This window comes from Canis lupus, chromosome 24, assembly GCF_011100685.1.
Source record: "Canis lupus familiaris isolate Mischka breed German Shepherd chromosome 24, alternate assembly UU_Cfam_GSD_1.0, whole genome shotgun sequence".
Taxonomy (NCBI): Eukaryota; Metazoa; Chordata; class Mammalia; order Carnivora; family Canidae; genus Canis; species Canis lupus.
In genome coordinates this window covers 18,174,784-18,186,151 of record NC_049245.1, presented here as the reverse complement: position 1 = coordinate 18,186,151, position 11,368 = coordinate 18,174,784, and the positions used below count along the sequence as shown (strand labels likewise).

Here is an 11,368-nt window from a genome sequence, read left to right as displayed (position 1 = left end):
TCTCTTAGTATCTTTGGAGTATTTTGAAGGACTTACATCTTTACCTTCATCCCTCTTCAGTTGATAACCCTGCTGGGTCTGCATTTACCAGTGATTCTGTGGGATCAGTTCTCCAACAGCACTTTCAGTAGAGTCTTGCCTTTGCTAGATTGCTTTTGCGGTTAGTTTGTATGTCTGGGGTCTGAGTCGGGGCAGCCCAATTCATGCTTGTTGTCCTAGTATAATTTTTTTTAAGATAGATAGATAGATAGATAGATAGATAGATAGATAGATAGATAGATAGATTTATTTATTTATTTATTTATTTATTTATTTATTTATTTATTTATTTATTTATGACAGACATATATATAGAGAGAGAGGCAGAGACACAGGAGGAGGGAGAAGCAGGCTCCATGCTGGGAGCCCGATGTGGGACTCGATCCCAGGACTCCAGAATCACACCCTGGGCCAAAGGCAGGCACTAAACCGCTGAGCCACCCAGGGATTCCCTGTCCTAGTATAATTTTTAATAGCATTCCCTTTCTCTCTCAGAAGTTCTCAGTTTGGACAAGAAGCTCATCACTCTGTCAGTCAAATATTAATCAACTGTCATGGTGGGTGGGATGTTGAGCAAGGCTAAATGTTTCTAAGTGGTCAGTCTATTCATAAACAGTTTTATGTTAGGACTTTTGCTTCCCTACCAAACCTCATAACTGGAGACTTGGGTGAATAACATTTAACAAAAGAGGTCACCTTTTAGAGTAATGTGAGTCTTGGGTAGCAGCCACACTGGTGGCCAGTTTATATTGGTTCATTGTGGTTTTGAATTAGACATGAACATGGTGTGGCCCTGCTTCAGCAAGAAGGCTAAAGGTGGTGATCCCAGCACTGCGGAGTATTACGTGGCACAGGGCATACAGACACCTGGTAATTCTCAGAGGATGCTATTAGCATCCAAACTTTCTGGCATTCAACAGTAAAAGCATCTCAGGATCTCTTTAAGTATAAACACTGAGGACATACTAGTGCTTTAAAAGATTAAAATCTATAAACAGAATTGGACGCACTAGAATCGGTTTCCTTCTCGTTCTTTATGTTATAACCTAGAACCTTCACTTGTCAAGATTGAATAACATTGTTTAAATAATTATCCTTCACTAGTTTTATTAAAAAACTTTATGTGAGGGCAGTGGCCATATTCTTGAGGAGTCTTCTTACTAGTGACTAGGTACTATTTAAAAATTAAGGAAAAGCAAAGAATGTGAGTTTTTCCTTACCTATGGTATAAAGTCTATGTATCTTTGTTTCTGATTATAAATGGTAGCTAAAGAGACACCAGAACTGCAAATTCTGTGCCCCGTAGTGTCCTTAGCCTGAACAGGTAGTATTGGAACTTTATTTATGGAATGTCAAAATAAGACCATCAAAAAAGGCCATTACTGGAAACCTCTTCTGCCTCTTTGAGTCTGGCCATAAAAAGAATACAAAACATTGAATTGTCCCATTGCCAGTGTCTGGGTCCAGCACTTTTCTTGCTTTACCATAGGATGGGAACTGCTGCCTGGAAAGATAGGAAGTTGGGTGAGATTAGAAAAAGAAGCTGCTAATCATTTATTTCCCTGATTTTTGTCATACTCATGGTCTGTACTGGAGCAATTTTCACCTTATTCAATAAACGTTTTACTTACAGTACCATTGTCTCTGCAAGGAGAAGAGCTATATACCCTTTAAGAAAGCGAAGAATACACCATAACATCTGGCTAGTACCATGAGTATTATAAATAATAAAGACAGTTATATTTACTAATAAATCCTGACATGCTCATTTTTTTCATGTTCTAATAGCTCTGATAGCACAACGCATCTTCCAGCCAATGATTTTTAAAGTATCTTGTCATCATATAATTGGTAATGTTTTTCCTTGATAGTATACAAAATGTCTATTTCTGTCAGTGGTGTCTTAGATGATCTACATTAGGGATTTTTTTATATTCTTGGTATAAAACTATTAACTGTATAATAAAATTATTTAGGTCCCAACTGGTGTTATATTGACTGTCAAATGATACTCAATGTAGTCAAATGAGATACCTTTTTTTAATAATAATAATTTTAAAAAGGACACTGTCCTGAAGTGAGTTTTCACTGAGCACGTAAGTATCAAAGAGATGAAGGGCACAGATGAGGCTCCTTACCTTGGGGTGGATCCAAGAACTTGAACTTGAAGCAAACAAGGAGAGCATTTTGTCCAGAGAAAGGCACAAGGAGGTAGCAAGCAGACTGGCTTGCCTGGCATTGGGGTTTTCATGTTGGGATCTGAGAATTCTTCTAGGTCACACTAAAAGAACTTAGATCTGGTATCAAGAGCAGAGAGGTGGGTGCCCTGGGAGTTTGCCTTGAAGCCTCAGAATATTGCTTTTGGGCTGGCAGTTAAGCCAGAAAAGAAAGAGATGAGCCACTTGCCCTCAAGAAAAACAATTTCATTAATCTCTTCTTGAACATTTCCAGTGTGTCTCTTAAACTGAGAAGGCCAAGTTTGCCAGTGCTCCTGTGTAGCCTACCTCCTCACACTACCTGTTTCTCCCTCACAGATCGCCTTCTCCCAGCACAGCAATTTTATGGACCTGGTACAGTTCTTCGTGACTTTCTTCAGGTAATTTCACTTCTACAAACTATATCTTCTCTTTTGATTCAGGTACTTAATCCCCTTAATTATCAACGTACAGAAGATAATTGAGTAATCCTGTGTTGGCACAACAGATCAAACTAACTTTATAGACCTTTCTGAAAAGTTACGTGCAATAGTGTAAATTCAGCCTAACCTGATAAATGAAAACATTTACTTTGTACATTCTGGCTTTAGGGGACAGCTTTTCCTGTACTCTGTACTAAAATACAGATAAATCTGGTTCTTCATTTGGGGAGATTTCAGGGTTGAAACAACAATTAATAATGATCACTGATATGTGCTACAGATACACTTCCTCTTGTTCAAGGATTATTCTGGTGATTATCCAGAGTTTTAAAGCTAAAAGTGACTTGTTAGGCCTTGGGATTCTTTTATTTTTATGGGTTTTTAAGTTTAATTTTATTTTTATGAAAATACTGTCTACGCATAATTGAAAAAAATACATGCTTCAGTGCTCATAAGAGAAAGTAGGAGCATCCTGCCCCACACCTTGCCATTCTTCACCTTCCCTAATTTTAAATTATTTTAGCTATTTTTAACTTCTCTATGCTTACACTATTTCTTGATTTTTCAGTTCAGTTTATCTTTTGATGTCCCACTGTAGATGAGGATTTATTATCCCATGTAACCTCACCCAGCAACTCCTCACACACTATGAGTACAAACAAAATCCCCTTCCTATCCCCTCATAAAGTTAGATCACAGTGCTTGCCTGAATCACTGCTCTCTGTTATGTTGTTATAACTGTAAAACCCCTATTCACAGCTGAGTTGAACTATGATTGTTCTTACCCATTTTTTGGATGGGTGGGGCATCATTCTTTTCTTACCCTAATTTTGACTTTTTTAGTTGTTTGGTTTTCTTACCCTAATTTTTATTTTTTTAATTGTTTGGTTTTCTAAGAGGTTACCCCTGATTTATCCCTGTACTCTGACAGAATGGGAAAATCTGTCTGGGTCAAACACAAGTAAGTACTGACCTGGTTTTAGTTTCTCTTGGAGATGTCTGCCCTAAAACCCTCCAACTTTTTGCTCCCAGGTGTACTACTAGTTCTTGAGGCCTGCTGTATGATTGTCATCTTGGGAATTTCTTTCGCCTTCCTTTTTTTTTTTTTTTTTTAATTTTTTATTTATTTATGATAGTCACAGAGAGAGAGAGAGAGAGAGAGAGGCAGAGACATAGGCAGAGGGAGAAGCAGGCTCCATGCACCGGGAGCCCGACGTGGGATTCGATCCCGGGTCTCCAGGATCGCACCCTGGGCCAAAGGCAGGCGCCAAACCGCTGCGCCACCCAGGGATCCCCTCGCCTTCCTTTTATATTGAAATCTGTTTCCTGGATCTTGTGTCTTCATCTCTCTATTTATTTCCTCTTTTTTTTAATGTTATTTATTTATTCATGAGAGAGAGAGAGAGACATAGGCAGAGAGAGAAGCAGGCTCCATGCAGGGAGCCCAATTTGGGACTCGATCCCGGGACTCCAGGATCATGCCCTGGGCAGAAGGCAGGCACTCAACCACTGAGCCACCCAGGCGTCCCTTGTTTCCTCTATTTAGTGGGGCACATTCTCCAGGAGATTTTTGAGAAAAGGTACAGGGAAGGTAACTTTTCTGTAACCTACTCTGAAAAGTTTTTAATTTTTACCCTCCCATTTGATCAAAAGTTTGCATACAGAATTCTAGGTTGGAAATAATTTTCCACTAGAATTGAGAAGGCATTATGCTGTTTCTTCTAGCTTCCAGTATTAATATTGAGAAGACTATTGCCATTATAACTCCCAATCTTTGCATGAGATCTATTTCTCTCTTTTAAAAATGTATTAAAGTATATTATAAAATCACAGAAACACTTATAAGTATCTAGCTCAGTGAATTATCACAAATTGAACACGTACTTTAGAAGCTCCCGTTTCATCAATCACAACTGCCTTCTTCCCCCAAAGTAACTATTTACCTGACTTCTAAAATTATATATTGTATTTGCCCATTTAAAAAATTTATGTCAAATCACTGCAGAAATTTTAAAACAGTTTAATCAAAAAAAATTAAAAACTTGTGGGATATAGTTAAAGTTGTACTTAGAGGGTATGGCTTTAAATCTGTGGTTCTCAACTGTAGCTGCACAGTAGAATCACTTGAGGAGCTTCTGATGCCCAGACTAGTCACATCAGAATCTCTGGGGATGGGACTCAAGCATTTGAAAGCTCCCCAGGTGATTGCAACATGCAGCTAGGGTTGAGGATCACTGCTTTTTCTTGGGGCGGGGGGGGCGGGGGGGATACCTTTCTCAATAAGTCAGAAAAAGAACTAATTAAATCTAAAGAAAGTAGAAGAAAGCAATATAAATAGAGTAAAATTAATGATGTAGGGGAAGAAGTACAGTAGAGAGGATTAAAAGAACCACAAAGTTGGATCTTTGAAATAATAAGAATAATATTGATAAACCCTTGGCAAGATTGACCAAGAAAAAAGAGAGAAGAGATAAAGTCAGAAACATAACAGGAGGCATTACTCCAAATCACACAGACAATTTAAAAAAAAAGACAATTTTTTCCTCCATAAGAATATTTTATGAGCAACTTTGTGCAAATAAATTTGAAAACGGAACAGATGGAGTAGACAATTAGAAAAACAAAGAATATATACTACTTACTGAAACTGATACAGAATAGGAACTTGAATACTGAATAGCCCTATATCTGTTTAAAAACAATATATAATTTAACATTTTCCCACAAAGATAACTCTAGGCCCAGGTGGCTTTATTGGTAACCTACAGCCTTTTAAGAAAGAAATGTCATTAGTAACCAAATCTTCTAGAGAACAGAAAAAAAAAGGAATACATCCCAATTCGTTTTATGAACTTAGCATAACCTGACAAGAATATTATGAGAATGGAATTTACAAGCCAGTCTTATGAATGAATGAAGAAGCAAAAATCCACCTGTAATACAAAAAGGCAACTATACTGTGACCTAGTTGGGTTCATTCCAGAAATTGCAAATTTGATTTAGCATTAGAAAATCAATCCATGTTATTTACATTAATTGCTTAATAAGGGAGGAGAATAATATGGTCATCTTAATCAATGAGGATAAGCATTTGATAAAGGACCAATATATAAAGCAAAAAATAAAACCAAGTTCTTTTTTTTTTTTTAAAGATTTTGTTTATTCATGAGAGACACAGAGAGAGCCAGAGACATAGGCAGAGGGAGATGCGGGCTCCCTGCAGGAAGCCTGATGTAGGACCCCAGGATCATAACCTGAGCCAAAGGCAGACACACAACCACTGAGCCACCCAGGTGCCCCAACAAACCACATTCTTAATAGTAAGATGTTATAAACTTTCCCTTTGAGTTTGGGAACAAGGCAGAGATTCTATCAGAGCCACTTGGCTGACTCAGTCAGTGGAGCATGAGACTCTTGATCACAAGGTCATAAGTTGAAGCCCCACATTGGGGCATAGAGCCTACTTAAAAAAAAAAAAAAAAAAAAATTCCATCTGTTATTTCATTCAACATTATGGCAAAGATTCTAGTCAATACAGTAAGACAAAAATAAAATACATAAGAATTGGAAAAGAAAAAAAATCATCATGCAACAGTGTGATTGTATTTATAGGAAGTCAAAAAAAATCTGCAGAAAAAATATTAGAATTGATAGGTGAATTCAAAATTGCTAGACACAAAGGCAATATTAAAAAATTAGTTCTGTGTTGTACAGAAGCATACATCTTTTGCAGCTCTTATTGGTAAAGGCAGATGCTGGCATGAAAACCATATAATTAATTGTATTTCCCATAGTGAGCCATTAGGTGCCCTCCCCTTTCGACCATGAAAGCAATCCCTTCCTGAGTGATGCTGGGGAGCAGATGGCCTCGCGTTAAGATTCAGCCACGTCCTGATGGGCCCACTTCTGTCTGCTATAAACTGTAGCCTTTAGTTTTTGGATGATGATGACATCTCCACCAAGAAGTAACTGTTGCGTCCCTCCAGTCTTGGAGGGAGAGAAAAGAATCTGACAAAAGCATTCAGTGTTTCTAGGGGGATAAGTCAATTACATTTCTATATTGCACTAACAAAAAATGAAATTTACGTGTTTGTGTTACTTCAGTAAATGAAATTGTTCAAAATTACAGCATAACAGAATCAAGAAAGAATTACAAAAAAAAAAAAAATACAAAAAAAATACAAAAAAAAAAAAAAAAAAGAAAGAATTACCAAGAAAAAAATGGAGAGGGCAGGGAGACAGTCTACTGACAGTCTGCTTTTTCAAACTCCAGTGATCAGTGAGGCACTGGCACAAAATCAGATTAACCAGTGGAATATGTACATAACCAAGGAAACAAAGTTTAAAAGCCTCAGATTTGTTGGTGATGTGAAGCCTCAGATTTGTTAGTGATGTGAAGATTTGTTAAAATCTGTGAAGCCTCAGATTTGATATGATGAAAAACTAAATATAAATAAAAAGTAGACAGTTATAAACAAGAAGCTTGAAAGAGTAATATAGACTTAATAGCCACCAGTCACATGTAGCTCATGAGCTCTTGAATATAGCTAATGTGACTGAGAAACTGAATTTTTCATTTTACCTAATTTTAACTGATTTAAATATAATTTTTAAAAATAAGTAAATAAATTTGCTACTTGATTCAGTTACCAGAGAACTTGTGTGTTTAGAACAATCTGGATATGTGAATCTACTTTTTCAAATGTAAATGTTATGAAATTTAAATATAGTAGATCAAATATTTTCTGATAAAAATTTAGTGTCCAAATTGAGATGTGCTTATTATAAAATATACACTGGATTTTGAAGACTTAATCGAATATTAGAACATAAGATATCTCAATTTTTATATTGGTCATGTGTTCGAATGATGTTTTGGCGATCTTGGGTTAAATAAAACTTATTTTATTAAAACTAATTTCACCTGTCCTTTTTTTTTTTTTTTTTTCGCTGTGGCTCATAGAACTTTTAAAAATACTTATGTGGCTCACATTAAATTTCTGTTGAACAATGACCTATATAAAGTAAAGGGAAAATTTTTTAGGGACAACATAAAAAGATATGATAAAATAATGCTAAACTAATCCCAAGGATTTGAAAACAAAATAGTTAAGATTTCATTCAGACTTTTAAAGTAGAAAATCAGCATAAAGATAATTCTCTTTTTTTGTTTGTTTGTTTTTAATTTTTATTTATTTATGATAGTCACACAGAGAGAGAGAGAGAGAGAGAGAGGCAGAGACATAGGCAGAGGGAGAAGCAGGCTCCATGCACCGGGAGCCCGATGTGGGATTCGATCCCAGGTCTCCAGGATCGTGCCCTGGGCCAAAGGCAGGCGCTAAACCGCTGCGCCACCCAGGGATCCCTGAAGATAATTCTCTTATTATAAATACCAAAAGTAGTTTATGTTCATTGTAAAATTTCATGTAAAAACTAAAATTCAAACTTCCCCTAATCCTCCTCTTTAGAAATTATCACTGTTAATATTTTTTTTTAAGATTTTGCTTTTCTTTTTTTTTTTTAATTTTTATTTATTTATGATAGTCACAGAGAGAGAGAGAGAGAGAGGCAGAGACATAGGCAGAGGGAGAAGCAGGCTCCAGGCACCGGGAGCCCGACATGGGATTCGATCCTGGGTCTCCAGGATCGTGCCCTGGGCCAAAGGCAGGCGCCAAACTGCTGCGCCACCCAGGGATCCCAACTGTTAATATTTTGATGTATGTGTTTCCACAATTTTTTCTCTTTGCATATACACTGCACACAAGTTGTGGTTTTTCTGATTCTTTGGTTTATAAAATGGGTTCCCTCCTTACATGTTGTTCTATTGTTTTTTCACTCAATGTTCTATGGGTAACTTTTCCCATGTGGGGATTCACTTAACTTTTAAACAGCTTTTTTCGTAGTACAAATACCATATTTTCTTTTGACTGACTCTTAGATTGTCCTCAATTTTTGTTACATTATATGCTTTTACTTTTTTCTATGATGATCTCTCTGGGATAGTTTTTTTTTGTCCTATAATTGCTATATCAAAATGCAGAAACACTGCCATGGCCCTTAAGAATAGTTTCATGAATTTACACTCCTAAAAGCTGGAATACAATTTCTCTTGCTATTTCCACCTATTTATCTTATTAGTTCTCAGCAACACTAGAAATTGTCATTATTTTTTATTTCATTAGTCTCGAAGGTATCACTGATATTTTAAATCTGGATTTCTTTAATTATGACTGACATTTACTGATGTCTTCCAATTCTTGTTTTGAAATACCGGTCCTTATCATTTGTTCATATTTCTATTGGGATATTTGCCTTTTTCTTGCTGAAATTTAGGACTTTGTTTTATTTTGCAACTATTAACAGGTGTGTGTGTGTTCACTTGTTTGTCTTCAGACCCCATTTATGGTATTTTCCAAGCAGGTCTCTTAGTCCTTCCCTGTTTTCTTCATGGGTATTTTACCTGTTTGTCTTTTCATGTTTAGGTGTTCCTATGTCCATCTGGAATCTGTTTGAGTATTACTTTACTATATCCTTCAGAAACTTGTCAGTGAATTAGGACGAGATACTAATGGCTTCAACTCAAAGGCCACACCATCCATTAGGCCAGGAATTCACTATGTCATTCCCTTATTTAGAGAATGCTCAGCATAGCTCATTGGAGCTGAGTGGGTAGCACAGAACCTCTGTGTCAAATGAGGTAATGCCAGTAACATGGAGTGCTGGAATTTTGATGAAACGACTTCCCATTCACAAAAAAAAAAAATCTCTTCATTCCACAGAAGTATAGATTCCAAAAGAAAACTGCCCTCTCTGATGTTACCACATAAAATTAAAATCCCAAGATCCCTTCCCACTCCTCCAGCAGTTTTTCATTCTACTTAGTGCTGGGCAACCAAGAGTCACTGACATGAGCCACCTGCCATATTCTTTCATTTTCCTTTTGTTCTGTGTTCTAGGTGAGCTCTGTAGCAGTTTTTCTAGCTCATTAATTTAATATAAAATTGGATCTGTTTGTTTTGTTGAGCCCATCTGATAAAGACTATTTTTTATTTTAACATTTGCATTTTCTCCCAGAGTGGGGCCAAAACATCACTCTATATTCTTGCAGGTTCAGTATTTCATGAGACTTTGTCCTGTAGTGACTCCCACCAGATTATGGGCCCCTCCAAGATAGCCATCATTTCCTTCCTTGTTGACCATGTGAGCTGCAGGGCCTGGAGGAGGGGTGGTGGACTCAACTTGGTTCTCCTCTGTGTTTACCTCAAAGATACTTACCCAGTCCCACTGACCTGTCATAGTCTTACTCCTTCAGAACCCAGCGCAGTTGCCTACTCCCTGAAGTCTTCTGACACATTCACTCCAAAGTCCATCCCTTTTGAAACTCTGCCCTACTCCTATTCCTATTATAGCACTTAATCACCCTTTAATGCAATTGTGCAGCAGTCTAGAGTTTCATCAGCTCATACATAGATGAACCTACATACAAACTTTGACATACAAAGATTAACAGGGCCAGTTAGAACCCTCTCCTACAAGTTTAAAATTGGGTTTCAGAGCCTGAAACAATTACTTCATGTCTTGCAGTGCTGTCTGTCCCTAGAACTCCCTGGGAAGCTTAAAAAGCAGCAGCAGCAGCAGCAGCAGCCTGGACCCTATGCCCCAGAGATGCTGATTACATTGGTTTCCTATGGAACCCGATCTGATCCTTGTGATATTTTAAAGACTCTCCAGTGATTCTTACATTCATTTGGCATTGAGAAACCCAGAATTAGCTGAAAGTTGTGTGAATTCAGAGCCTGGGGCCTTATTACATCCATCCACATGCAAGCTAAAACAATAGGAGGTCAGATGGGAAAGAATTTCATGTAATTCCCAAGAGGATAGGACCATAGCTTCAGCTGGCAGCTTCATGATTCCAGTTCCTACAAGAGCTGGCTGCTTTAAGGTCTAAGAGAACCCCACAGTCATTCCCCCACAGCCATCTAAGTGGCCTCTGAGGTAGTGGTTATCTGGGATTTAAATTCTAGATTGTAATTATTTTACATTATATAGGAACAATTTTTGTAAGTTTTACCTTTTTTTTTCCTTGCACTATCTTATGTGTCCCATGTCTTCCCCTTTGTTGGATATTGCTGTTGTGCAAGACTTAGGAGTTCATTGAGAAAGGACCTGAGAAAGAATTTGATACTGGGGATGAGGAGGAGGGGATGGTTCTATAGAGTCTTGAGCTTTGCAACACTGTCTTCTGTCTCTTTGCTTGTTTCCCCTCCTTCAGTTCTTTTTTTTTTTTTTTTTTGAATTCTAGAATTCTCTATTCAATTAATGAGAGGGATTCCAGATCTGTCCTTTATATTTCTTTACTGAACCCACATATTCTTTCATTTTCCTTTTGTTCTGTGTTCTAGGTGAGCTCTGTAGCAGTATTTTCTAGCTCATTAATTTAATCCAAAATTGGATCTGTTTGTTTTGTTGAGCCCATCTGATAAAGACTATTTTTTATTTTAACATTTGCATTTTACTTCTAATATGTTTTTCCTTATAACTTGAGTCTGTTTTATGAATGCAGTTTCCTCTCATATTCCTTTGTGAGATTAATATTTTATTTTGAAGTCTTATTTTGTGCTCTTATTAATACCTCTCCTCAGATGTTTGGGTTGTTTTTTTTTAAGATTTTATTTATTTATTCATAAT

At 37.0% G+C, this 11,368-nt stretch overlaps 1 protein-coding gene across 3 annotated transcripts in view; it reads left to right on the top strand.

The window, feature by feature from the left end:
• Positions 1-11,368, top strand: part of ATRN (attractin) — a 161,252-nt gene that overhangs the window by 125,755 nt on the left and 24,129 nt on the right. For 2 of the 3 annotated variants that reach the window (XM_038571736.1, XM_038571734.1), the window contains exon 25: positions 2,574-2,635. In XM_038571736.1, coding sequence (XP_038427664.1) covers positions 2,574-2,635 — 62 coding nt within the window. Of the gene's footprint in view, positions 1-2,573; positions 2,636-6,471; positions 6,915-11,368 lie in introns of those variants that run through there. The other variant, XM_038571735.1, reaches the window with a different exon arrangement.